A 14109-nucleotide genomic window follows, 5' to 3' on the forward strand; every position below is an offset into this window, starting at 1 on the left:
ATGGACCTGAGTATAAGAAAAAGTCAATATATGTGATTGCTACATTTAATGCACATACTTCATACAAATAATCTAGAATGAAAAATGAAGAAGTTTGAAGAGAGAGCTTAGGCGATACTGACATTATGGTGTTAGCAGCAGAATAAAACAGTGGGCATGACAAAGCCACAAATATAGGAAATAAATCAAGAAACATAATACAATGAAAATAAAAAGAAGCAGTACCAGGAAGAAGAAAGTACTTATGAGGGTCAAATAAAGGGGGGTGAGGAGGGAATTACTGTTGGCTTTGGCAATGACTAAGTAATTAATATTTTTAGCAGAAACAGTTCATTGTCTCTCAATATCCATTATTCTCTCCTTCCATTGTAATAGAAGTTTGGATCTTTAGCTAGGAGCATGGCAATCTGGAATAAAGTCTAGTTATTACATTGTCTTGATATTTGAATGTGAGATGTAACAAAGTTCTGGTCAATGTGACGTTAGCAGTACTTCTGAAATACTGAAAATACTTCTTAAGCACCAGCCAGCATGCACTGTTTGTTCTTGTTCTTCTTCCCTTCTTTTATCTTGTTGCATGAAATAACATTGTTACAATTTGGAACATGAGGTTGAGGGCATGCAAGGCAGAGCAATACAATAAAAAGAAGCAGGAACCTATCATGCCTGGTCTGGCTACATTACTTTTTTATGTAGAAAATAAGCTTCTATCTTATTTAAGTCATCACCATTTTAGGTTTTCTGTCATTAGCATCTGACTCTAATCGTAAATAAACCATGACCTTAACAACAATACTCTCAACAGAAATGATAGTGGGTTAGGTGATAAACTTTTATTTTTTATTATTTTTTAAAGATTTTATTTATTTATTTAACAGACAGAGATCACAGGTAGGCAGAGAGGCAGAGAGAGACAGGAGGAAGCAGGCTCCCCGCGGAGCAGAGAGCCCAATGTGGGGCTCGATCCCACATCTCTGGGATCATGACCTGAGCCGAAGGCAGAGGCTTTAATCCACTGAGCCACCCAGGCACCCGGTGATGAACTTTTATTGAGTATAAATAAAATCTTATAGACAAAGACATGAAGTATATGTTATACCAAAAAGTCACAAAAATGCATTTATTTCCTAGGAAACTGTATATCTTCCTTTGTGCTATTCATATTTCAAAATCAGCAAAAGCTATGGCTGAAAAAGCAATAATTTAGTTATAACATAGAAAATATACTTCATTTCTACACATGTTTAGTGGGTATTCTTCTCAGAAGATGATTGCTTAATTTATAAGTAAATGATAATTAATGACATAGAGCTGTTTAACACTTACTATCCCATAAAGAAATGTGGTAAAGCAGTCAAAATACTTCCAGTTCCCATAATGAAGCAACCAATTCCAATTATCTTTGGTCTGTGTAGTTTGGATCCAAAGTAACTCACAAATACAATCACAAGCAAATTTCCTAAAAAGAGAATTAAATTATTTTGATATGATTCACTATCACAAACAATGCCAGTACAATTTTGTGTCCAAAAGAATGGAAAGCCCCAGAATGAATATGAATAGAGCGCAAGACATGGTGTTTTTCCCCAAAGATCATGTAATTTAATTCAGGAGATGAAAGTATTTACATTAAACTACTCACTGTAAATTTATATGATGTTAAGAAGAAGAAGAATGAAATTTAGATAGGAAATAAAGTACCTGAATAACTTGGTCTTATTAATGAAGCAAAATTTTATTAAAGAATTGGGAGTTGACTGAATTGTTTTTGACTGGAAATAAAAAAAGCAGAAAATCTTCCTGACCTGAGAGAAAGGTGTTCACTCAAACATTTATTAACTCACTCCTACCACTCTTTAAATTCCTAGTAAGTACCTGCCATAGAGCTAGTAGCTAGAAATATAAAGAAGGGAATAAACCATAGTTTTTGTCCTCCAGAAACTTACATAACAGTGATAAAAATAAGTAGATGAACAGAGGTGCTACTGGACAACAGAAAGGAAAAGGTAGGGGTTACAATAAAGTTTCCTGGAGGAGAAGCCACTTGAGATGTAATGTAGACATAAGTTATTTAGATTAAAAAGGAGAAGAAGAGCATTCCAAGTCAAGAAGTAATGACCTGACTCACCTGGAGCTACATGTATAATAACAAATAAACAACAACCAAGAATTACTGAACATTTGATGGAGGGAAAAAAGCATGTAATAACAGCACCAAAATGAACTGGCAGATAAAGTAATCCATGGAGAAACCATTAAATAAAGAAACTAAAAAGAGAAGAATCTGAAAAGAAGCTAGTTAGTCTCTCTAGAGGTAAAAGGGTAGGTTGCATCTATAAAATAAGAACTGGCAGACAAGAAATAAGAGAGCAATAAAGAACTTCTGTAAATTAAAAACACTATTAAACCATGTACATTTTGGGACTGGATAAGATGGAAGATGGTATCAGAGAAGACGGATGGAATGAACATAAGCAAAAAAGTAGGATTTTAGACAGAAAAAGTTAAAGGAACAAAATTGTTAGGAAATTTAATATTTATCTTATATATGCTTCAGAAGAAAACACATAAAAAAATGGGGGGGGGAACAAATTTAATAATAGAAAAAAAATTCCGTTAGTTAAAGAAAGACCTAAGCCTTCAGATACAAACTTCTATATTTCTCCTGCATTAAGTAATGTAAAATAAACAAACCTGATATATGTTGGTATAATTTCTGAAATTCAGGGATAAAGAGGAGGTGCGTGACAATGACATAGATAATGATTTCTTATATGTAACACTGAATATTATAAACCAGGTTAATGTTTTAAATGTTCTGAGGAAAAAAGATTTTAAAATTTTAATTCCAAAATCAGACAAGTTATTACTTGAATATAATGGTAAAGTAAATACATTTTCCAACAAGCAAGGGCTTGGAAAATATGTTTTTTCAATTCTTCCCATGCAAAAAATAACTACTTGAAGATACACTTCACAAAAACTAAAAAAAAACTAAAAACTAAGTTAAAAAAAAACAAAAACTAAAACTCTTATAACTTGAGATCTTAAGTTATAAGATTCAGTTAACAGTGGTAAGCAAAGAAAGTAGTAAAACCTAAAGCCATGCCAACATAATTGCTGTTAAATAGCACAAAGTTTAACAAAAATATTAAGAATCTGTTCCTCAATAAAAAGAGACACATACTGAATTAGAATTTAAAGCTAATTAATAGTTCAAAACTAAAACTTTAGGTGATTTCATTAAATCTCAGAGGTGGAAGAATAAAGGACATGCAGGGAATAGTAAACTCTTAGTCATAAAAAGACAGAATTCATTATAAAAAAAATAAATGGGTCTTCCTTTATACAATTATTTTTAAAAATATTCAATAGCTAATCTGTCTTAAAATAAGTTAAATGAACAGCAAACTCATTTGTAATTAATACAACAGACATAATTTTGAGTCCCTTTGAATCACTGAAGAGTCTAAAAAGGGCCTAAGATGGCAGCCGTCATGAAGAAGGGGGCTGAGAAAATATCAATGTTATTTTTGAAGATCAACAAAAGAAGAACAAATTTGCGCTGAATATAAACAGAGCTGAAGGAAGAAAGAAGTGAAAAAAAAAAAACAAACTCTAAAATTTAGAAGATGCTTATGAGGACGTCATGCTTGCAGATAATGACTGCTTAAAGATACCTGACAAAATTGATGATGTTTTCATTAGTCATTCTCAAGAAGAAATACAGGAAATGTTAAAAGAAACAGTGAAAAATTTGTAAAAAGAAACTGATGTCAGAGAATCCAGAGTGATATTAATTCAGGGGGTATTAGCAGACTCAGTTATATACAAAGTTTGGAAGCAACATAAACCTTGAAGCTGGTGAAAGTTAAACATTTTATAATACTTTTAAAAATTTATTTAACAAACTTGAATTTTATTTAAAAATTTAAAAAAATCTATGCAGGGGAGATGGCAAGGTAATGAGCTAACATTTCATAAAATAAGAGAAAAATAATATCCAATAATTACATAAAACCTCACTGTTATTAGAGAAATCCAGATTAAAGACAACAAAGCAATATATTCAATGTTCTAAAAAACAAAACAAAACACCTTTCATCCCAAATTTTATACCCAGTTAAACAATACAAACATAACAGAGGTTGCTTCAAAGCTGTTCCTCTCCCCTCAAACCATCAGAATCATAATCCTTTCTCCAACCTCTTTTTTTTTTTTTTTTGTACTAGGATATCTTGAGAGAGGGAAGGTACAGCCCTGCAAAGCATTAGTTTGCAAGCAATGAGTTGGTATAGATCAAGGTTTCTCAACCTCTGCATTATTGACATTCTGGGCCAGATAATTCTTTGTCAGGGGTGTTATCCTATGCACTGTAGGATGTTCAGTGGCATCCCCAGCCTCCACTATAAGATGCCTATAACAATTTCTCTCCCCTCAGTTATGACCATCGAAAATAATATCAGAAATCATCGAATTGTCCCTGGGGGGCAAATTTACTCCTGATTGAAAATCAGCGCTGTAGAGCTGTATGAACAGTTTTTACCTCTGTAGATCTTGTTGCTAATAATAAAAACAGAAATAAAAATTACCGATTTCAAAGCTTCCATCAATTAAGCCAACAACTGAAGATGATATGTCAAATCTCCTTTCTATTTGAGTGACGGAACTTTTCATAACGATTCCACCTAGTGCCTTACACATAAAGCTGAATGACAGGGCCACTAAAAACATCTAAGAAAAAGCAGAAAGAAAAGAGAAAATTATTACTAAAAAGACTACAGCACTTATATATGCATCGAATTAAAAATAACTTATCTTCTTTACTTAAAAAGATTATTTTTATCATTAAAATCATACTCAACTTTCTTCTATACCGATTGGTACTTCCTAGTCCTAGTCCTTTTAAGGTTATCATCACTATATGGATAAAGCATCATTTTCAAATTTGGTTACAACATGAGATAATTAGAGCAGAGCAGTCAAGGCTGTTATTTTTCATTTTACATTACTAATTGATTTTTGAGAAGCTAGCTAGATAATGACCTGAGATGGTGGTGATGATAAGCTATTCTTTATCCCCTCCCATGATCTTATAGGTTGTGCAGGGAGTGGCTAGACATTCTCAAAGATGGCATTTCCAAGAAGTCCGCTGGAAAATGGAACTTTTTAAAAAATTTATAAAACCTCGCTATTGGGCACCTGGGTGGCTCAGTTGGTTGAGCAACTGTCTTCAGCTCAGATCATGATCCTGGAGTCCCAGGATTGAGTCCTGAACTGGGCTTCCTGCTTAGCAGCGGATCTGCTTCTCCCTCTGACTTTCCCCCCCTCTCATGCTTGCTTGCTCTCACTCTTTATCTCTCTCAAATAAATAAAATCTTTAAAATATAAAAACAGAACAAAACCTCACTATTACTGGAGATGTCCAAATAAAAATGAAAACAACAAAGCAGTATATTCAACATTCTAAAAAAACAAAACAAAAAAACCCTTTAACTTTAGTGGTTATAGATATTTTCAAACTCATTTTAACAAAATGTGTTGATTCATCTTTTTTAAAGCCCACATTTATACCCATAAGTAAATTCCTTTTACATCTAACATTAAAAAATATTATTCTGCTATGGACTGTATGTTTGTGTTCCCACCAAATACACATGTTGAAACCCTAATCCCTAATGTGATGATATTTGGAAATAGGTCCTTTGGGAATTAGGTCATAAAGGCAGAGCCCTCATGATAGGATCACTGTCCTTAGAAAGGCTTATTTCTCTCTCCCTGCTCTGTGAAGACACAAGAAGATAGCTATCTGAAAATGAGGAAGAACTTTCTCACCAGAACTCAACTGTGCTGGTGCCCAGATCTCAAGACTTCCAGCCCCCAGAACCACAAGAAGTAAATTTCTGTTTAAGCAACCAAGTATGTGGTATTTTCTTATAGCATCCCAAACTGACCTTTCTCATTACCTCCTGTACCACCAGTAGTAGCCACCATCATGTCTAACCTGGATCATCACATTAGCCTCTTATTAGATCTTTCTCCTTCTCCTCTCATCCCTGCTACAGTCTCTTCTAACACAGTAACTACAAAATTATTTCAAAATAAAAATTAGATTATGCCACTGCTCCCTGTTTTCCAATCTCACTCTTAGTAAAATCTAGTCTAATAGCCAACAATGTTCTAAATGATCTGTCCTCCCCTGATTATTCCTTCCCTAAAAATATTCCATTTTACCTTTCTGATCTCATTTTCTGTTACTCTATTCTTGCTCTTTGCTCTCCATCCACAAGAGCCTTCTTGTTTTACCTTGAGCATTCCAGGCTTATTATTTTGCCACAGGTTCTTTGTCCTTGCTTTTCTTCTTGCAGGGAAAGCTCTTCCCCATAGTTGTTCCCCTATCACTCACTCCTTCACATCCTTGAGGATTTTCCTCAATATAACTTTCAGAGTGAGGCTTTCCTTATCCATCCCATTTAAAATTATACTACATTCCCCTCACGGTATTTTATGTATGTATGTAATATACATTGCCCTCACTATAACTTTCATCAGTGAAGGATTTATTTTGTCTGTTTTGCTCACTGCTATATTCCCAGGGCTTAGAATTTTTTTTTAAAGATTTTATTTATTTATTTATTTATTTGACAGTCAGAGATCAGAAATAGGCAGAGAGGCAGGCAGAGAGAGAGGAGGAAGCAGGCTCCCTGCTGAGCGGAGAGCACGATGCGGGGCTCGATACCAGGGCCCTGGGATCATGACCTGAGCTGAAGGCAGAGGCTTTAACTCACTGAGCCACCCAAATGCCCCTATCCCCAGGGCTTAGAACAGTGTCTGCTACAAAGATGCTAAAAAGCATGTTAAACTGTTGTCTAACTAGAACTTACTACATGAAGTGCTTGGAGAAGGAGATAAAAGGTCCAATACAGCCCTTTCATGGCTGGAAAAATGTGTATACTTTCCTTCTTGTATATGGAACTTGCAGTGAAGTTGAAAGAGCTTGAGAAAAGTTGTAAATATTACAACTTATTAGAAATAACTAAGAATTCTTATATAAAATATAGGAAGTCATCTAAGAATGAAACACCAAAGGTGGAAGGGTATCAAAGTCAGTTTTGCTAAGTTGGTAAAGGGAACAACAAGGCTCAGAGGCCAAAAATAATAAATTTGTCCAGAGAGGTTAGAAAAAATTATCAATATTTTCTTCATGGAAAGCCAATTTTGACATATTATAATATCATTTATTATCTTTATAAAACAGAAAGGAAAAATTTCCAGTTTTAATCATTTCAGAAGAATCATGTTATTGACACCAGAAATTAAGAAAGGGAGATGGGAGTGATGTCCACAAGATGATAAAATAGGAATCCTCAATCTTCCTTACCCTATGGATATATAAGCTTAACAATAACAAACTGAATATCTCTGTGAGAAATCCACAAATCATTTGAAATAATTCTGCATCCCACACAGTGTGAAGCCAACTGCACAAGTTCAGTAGGAAAATCTGTGACACTCTCAACTTTCTTGCCAGGGCCTTCCTCCAACCAAGCATCACTGACGTGACTGGGACAAAACGCCCAACTCCCATATTCTGTCTGGGGAGAGAAAGGAATAGAACTTACATCCAATGTTCTGGCTTATAAAGAGGTAGCATGAGGGACCAGTTTGTATTCAAGTACTGACAAAAGTGTATGGCCAGATTTGAGAAGCTTAAAATAGACAATGAACAATGAACCAGAATCTGTAGTACCAAGGACAGACACTAGGTGGAGTACCAGTATTGTAATTTATTAAATCAGGGAGGGTGCAGTATCTTTGACACTGGGCAGAAGTCCTAACTAGACACCAGCAAACTTCTCTAATAACCCAAGGAGAACAAACACCCAGAAAAAACTTGAGAGGTCTAGACAATCTCTAGCCTGGCTACATAGTGAAACTCATCCTGTACAAAAACACAGTCTGAGAGAAATGGCTGATCCTTCCAATGCCAAATTTCTAACAACAAAACTAGTAAGACATATAAAGAAACAGAAAACCATAACACATTCAAAGGAAGAAATTAAACCTCCAAAACTGACCCTAAAGAAATGGAGATACATGAATTGCAGGAAAAGAAATTCAAAATTATCATCATAAGGATATTCAATGAATTAAAACACAGAATAGATATACCTCTAAATGAAATCAGAAAAACAATACATAAACTAAGTGAGATTATTAATGATGCAACAGAAACTTGGAAGACGAATCAAACAGAAATTCTGGAACATTACCTGAATTGAAAACTTCACCAGAGGAGCTCAAAATTAAACTTAACCAGACAGAAAAAGAATCAACAAACTCAAAGACTGATTCAAGAGGGGGGGGGGAATGATTGAATAATAATGAAGAATGTAAGGACCTATGTAACACCACCATCAAGCAAAACAGTATTTGCATTATGAGAATACCAGAATAAGAAAGAGAAAGGGGCAGAAAAATTGATCAAAGACTATAGCTCCAAATTTCCCAAATCTAAGTAAAGAAATGTACGTGCACATTTGATAAATTCAAAGAAGCAAGTCTAGGATAAATGTAATGAGACTGACACCAAATACATTATAATTAAATTGTCAGAAGTCACAGACAAAATGAAAATCTTAAAAGCAGTAGGAGAAAAATGATTCATCACATACAAGGGAATTCCCATTAAATTATCATCAGATTTTTCAGCAAAAAACCTTGCAAACTAGCGGCACCTGGGAGGCTCAGTGGGTTAAAGCCTCTGCCTTCGGCTCAGGTCATGATCCCAGGATCCTGGGATCCAGCCCCGCATCGGGCTTTCTGCTCAGGAGGGAGACCGCTTCCCCCTCTCTCTGCCTACCTCTCTGCCTACTTGTGATCTCTCTCTCTGTCAAATAAATAAAGAAAATCTTAAAAAAAAAAAAAAAAGAAAAACTTTGCAAACTAGAAAGGAATAGAATAAAATATTCAAAGTACTAAAAGAAAAAGATTGCCAAGAAAGAATATTATATCTGTCAAAACTGTCCTTTTAAAAAAAATTTTTTTTCATTTATTTGACAGAGAGAGATCACAAGTAGGCAGAGAGGCAGTCAGAGAGAGATGGGGAAGCAGGCTCCCTGCTGAACAGAGAGCCTGATGCGGGGCTCAATCCCAGGACCCTGAGATCCTGACCTGAGCTGAAAGCACAGGATTAACCCACTGAGCCACCCAGGCACCCAGGCACCCCAAAACTGTCCTTTAAGAATAAGAAATAAAGGGGCACCTGGGTGGGTCAGTGGGTTAAAGCCTCTGCCTTCAGCTCAGGTCATGATCCCAGGATCTTGGGATCGAACCCCGCATAGGGCTCTCTGCTCAGAGGGGAGCCTGCTTCCCCCTTTCTCTCTGCCTGCCTCTCTGCCTACTTGTAATCTCTGTCTGTCAAATGAAAAAATAAAATCTTTAAATAAATAAATAAATAAAAATTAAGGAAAAAAAAGAATAAGAAATCAATATTTTCTCAGATAAGTCAAAGCTGAGGGAAGTCATAACCACTGGATCTGCCTTATAAGAAACACTGAAGTTTCTACAAGTTGAAGTGAAAGGATGATGAGTAGCAACACAAAAGCATACCAAATATCAAATTCCCTAGTAAAGGAAATATAAAATACAATATAATAATACAATTTATTAAAGGGAAATGAAAAAAATAAAAAAATACATCACTACAAAAAATATAAACATGAAGAGAAACATCAAGAGAGGAAAAGAGAACAAAAAATTTTAAGACAGAAAGAAAACAAATGAAAAAATGATAATTGTTCTTTGCTATTCATAATTACTTTAAATATAACTTGATTAAGTATATTATTTAAAAGACATGGATTTCCTGAGTTGATTTAAAAAATAAGATTCAACCATATGCTGTGTACAAGAGATTCACTTTAGATCTAGGACACTTGTGATCTCTGCCTGTCAAATAAATAAAATCTTTAAAATAGAAAAAAGAATAAGAGATCCAATACCCCCACTTATAACAGTGAATAGAACAACCAGATAGGAAATCTGAAACAGAAGATTTGAATAACACTGTAAACCAATTAAACCCACTTGGACCCAGACATTTGTAGAATACTCCATCTATCAGCAGAATATACACCGTTCTCAAGTATACATGAAACCTTTTCCAAAACAGACCATATGTTATGTCACAAAACAGTTCCTAACAAATTAAATAAAACCGAAATCATACAATGTATTCATTCTCACTGACCACAGAAAAATCCACAAATATGTGGAAATTAAACAATACAACTAATAAATCAAAGAAGAAATCGCAAGAGAATTTAGAAACTATCTGGAGACAAATGAAAATGAAAACACAACATACCAAAACATATGGGTCTCGTAAAAGCACTATTAAAAATGTGTAGTGATAGATAACATTGGAAAAATAGGTCTCAAATCAACAACCTATCCTTATACCTCAAGGGTCTAGAAAAAGAAGAAAAACAACTCAACCCAAAGTTATCAGAAGTAAGTAAATAATAAAGATTTTAGAATAGAGATCAATGAAAAAAGGATAGAAAAACAATAGAAAAAAATCAATGAAACTAAGAGTTAGGTTTTGAAGAAATCAACAAAATTTATAAACACTTAGATTAACTGAGAAAAAGAGAGGAGACACAAATAGCTAAAGTTAGAAATGAAAGAGGAGACATTACAAATAATGTCATGGAAATAAAATAAGTTATGACACTACTATGAACAATTATATGTCAAAAAATTGGATAACCTAAAAGAAATGGATAAATGATTAGAAATGAAACAACCTGCCAGGATTGAGTAATGAAGAAATTAAAACTCTGAACAGACCTGTATCTAGTGAGGAGATTGAAGCTGTAGTAAGAAACTTCCCAAAAAAGAAAGCCCAGGACAGAATAGCTACACTGGAGAATTCTACCAAACATTTAAATAATTAATGCTAATCCTTCTCAAACTTGAACTTGGAAAGAATTGAAGAGGAGAGGATACTCCCAGATTCATGAGGCCACACGATCTAATATCAAAGCCACACAAAGATATCACAAGGAACTACAGTCTAGAATCCCTGATTACTACTGTTGTAAATATTCTCAACAAAATATCAGCCAATAGTAATTAACAGTGCATAAAAAGGATCACACATCATAACCAAGTGGAATTTATAAGTGGAATGCAAGTCAGATTGTTGAAAATCTAACTTATGAAAATCAATCAGTATAATACATCACATTAACAAAATGGAGAATAAAACCACATAATTATCTCAACAGATGCAAAAAAACATTTCACAAAATTCAACAGTCTTATCTTAGAAGCACTCAGCAAACTAGGAATAGAAGGAAACTATCTCGGGGCACCTGGGTGGCTCAGTGGGTTAAGTCTCTACCTTCAGCTCAGGTCATGATCTCTAGGTTCTGGGATTGAGCCCCACATTGGGCTCTCTTCTCAGAGGGGAGCCTGCTTCCCCCTCTCTCTCTGCCTGCCTCTCCTCCTACTTGTGATCTTTCTCTCTGCCAAATAAATAAATTAAATCTTAAAAAAAAAAAAAAAGAAGGAAACTATCTCAACATGATAAAGGCCATATGTAAAAAGCCTATATCTAATATCATACTCAATGGGAAAATACTGAAAACTTTTCCTCTGAGATCAGGAACAAGGTAAGCATGCCCACTGTAGCCACTACTACTCAACACAGTACTGGAAGTTCCAGCCAGAGTAATTACACAAGAAAAAAAAATTAAAAGCATACAAACTGGAAAAGAAACAAAATTATATTTTTACTATATTATTTATTTATACTTTATGTTATTATTATTATTTGTTTATGGATGACATGATCTTAGTCATAGAAATCTGTAAGGATTCCACATATAAAAAGCTATTAGAACTACTAAACAAGTACAGCAAAGATACAGGATAAAAAAGTTAACACTCAAAAATCAGTTGTTTCTACACATTAAAAATAAGCAATCTGAAAAGGAAATTTAAAAAAGAATCCTGTTTACTATAGCATTGAAGGAATAAAATATTTAAGAATAAGGAGGTGAAAGACTTGTATCTTAAATACTACAAAACATTGTTAAAGAAATCAAAGAAGATCAAATAAATGGAAGACAACTGTGCTAGTAGATTATAAGATAAAATATTGTTAAAATGTCCATGCTACACAAAGTTAAAATGTTCACATTACTAAGTGGGGTATGTTGATGATCAGGAGAGGCCTGTTAAACAAGGAAAGATGCATGTTTTCACTTACTGAATGAGTGGGATACCCAACCAACCTCCTGTCAGTTTTCCCTGGGACCTCTCTTCTTCCTGTTATCAGTGTCTTTGCCTTTGATACACACTTGGAGCAACTTCTGTGCTTTATAGTTTTCTTCTCTTGTACCTGTCTTGGACTAGAATCTCTTTCTAGTTCTTCTTACTATTTACCTTTCAGAAAATCCTCATAGTTTCTGATTTACAGAATATATCCCTCCTTGTTTTCTAACAGAGTTATGAGTTGCTTTTAGTACCTTTTAGGTTATTTATTAAAATTGGAGGAAGATATGGCTTCTGCCTTGTGCTCAGTCTGCTATGAAGAATTGGAAGGCTTGGAGTTTTGACTGTCTTCTAATGAGTAAATAGAGAAAATGTTATCAGGCTCACCATCAAACTCAGATGCCTAATATGTAATGAGGAAAGACTAAATAAATATTTTTGGATTGTTGGATAAATTATTATTCCCCCAATTCAGATTGTAAATCTGGCACAGAGTCAATGTGCAGTTAAACCTCTCATTTTTTAGTTTTCTCAGTTTTCAGATGTAGATAATTTTAGTAAAGCTGTTAGGTGGATTAATTTAAATAATATATATAAAATTCTTGGCATAGTGCTAGCCATATAGTAAGCACAGATAAATGTATTTTTATAACCATTATGAGATACCAATCATCCAGTTTTTAACTTTAGGTTCATTCAGAGCAAAATTAGACTTATCATTTAGCTAAACACAATTTTATGCCATATACTATTATAGACAATGCAGAATCAGTAATGAGCATATTGACAATATGATTTATTGATTATTGAGGAAATAGAGAAGTGAACTCATCTAAATGCTGACCACCAAAGCACTCATTTGTGAAATTAAAGAGGAAAAAATTTCAGAAAGTAACAGAACATCTCATTAAAGCAGATATAAATATAATCGAATATAAACCCTGACCTATATGAGAAGAAATTTCTGAAAGTTCAGAGAAAGTTTTTTCACAGTTCATATATGCAATCTTAAAAGGCGTAACTTAAGATAAGAGATTCAAAAAAGTGGAACTCTCATAGTACAATTCTAAACTTCTTTAAAGAAAGGAAAACGTTCATTAAATTCCACCTCTGAAACCAATAGTACACTATATGCTAATTAATTGAATTTAAATTAATTAAAATAAAAAATAAATTAAAATTTAAAAAGGAAAAAGGTAATAGATGTAAACACATAGCCACAAAAGAATCTCTCCAATGAACTGGAATTACAGAGGGATATGAAATGAGTTAATATAGACAGATTTATAAATGTGTTTTCTTTTAATCTAACTATAACCCTATAAGGTGGGCATTTTTAACCCTATTCTTAATGTAGGACTGAAGTGCAGAGAAAGAATGATATGATGATTTTTCTCAGAACTTAAAAAAAAATCAAAAGGAATAATAACACCAAAATCTTTAGTGAAAAACATTAAAAGGAGATGCCATGAGGGAGAGAATTTAAGGCTGAAAGAGTTCAAAACAATTATCAAATGGATATTATCAATTATCAAATGGATATTAAAGTATCACAGGTAGAAGGTTACTGGTATTCAGCTAAGAGATAAAGTCATCTTTACCTGCAATCATGGCAAGTTAGTTCATTATATTTTTTGGCAAGAGTTCTGGGATTGAAGTCAGGAGACAGTTCCAAGTTTCTATTTTGCCAGAGGTACAGCTATGATTAACTAGGTTAACTCATTTGAACCTCAATTCATTTACTCAGCAAACATTTATTGAGCAATTCCAATCTAGCAATTACTCTGCTACATCTTTTAGTTGAGACAGGTACAGAGTAAGAAG

The 14109-nt window shown here is 33.9% G+C and overlaps 1 protein-coding gene and 1 pseudogene across 2 annotated transcripts in view; one reads left to right on the forward strand and one right to left on the reverse strand.

Moving 5' to 3' along the window:
- Positions 1 to 14109, reverse strand: part of SLCO1B3 (solute carrier organic anion transporter family member 1B3) — a 49931-nt gene that overhangs the window by 23005 nt on the left and 12817 nt on the right. For both annotated transcript variants that reach the window (XM_059185912.1, XM_059185911.1), the window contains 2 exons: positions 4593 to 4734; positions 1327 to 1459 (listed from right to left, as the gene is read on the reverse strand). In XM_059185912.1, coding sequence (XP_059041895.1) covers positions 1327 to 1459; positions 4593 to 4734 — 275 coding nt within the window. The remainder of the gene's footprint in view (positions 1 to 1326; positions 1460 to 4592; positions 4735 to 14109) is intronic.
- On the forward strand, positions 3486 to 3875 carry LOC131838981 (prefoldin subunit 4-like; annotated as a pseudogene).

This window comes from Mustela lutreola, chromosome 8 (genome assembly GCF_030435805.1).
Source record: "Mustela lutreola isolate mMusLut2 chromosome 8, mMusLut2.pri, whole genome shotgun sequence".
In the NCBI taxonomy this organism is placed as follows: Eukaryota; Metazoa; Chordata; class Mammalia; order Carnivora; family Mustelidae; genus Mustela; species Mustela lutreola.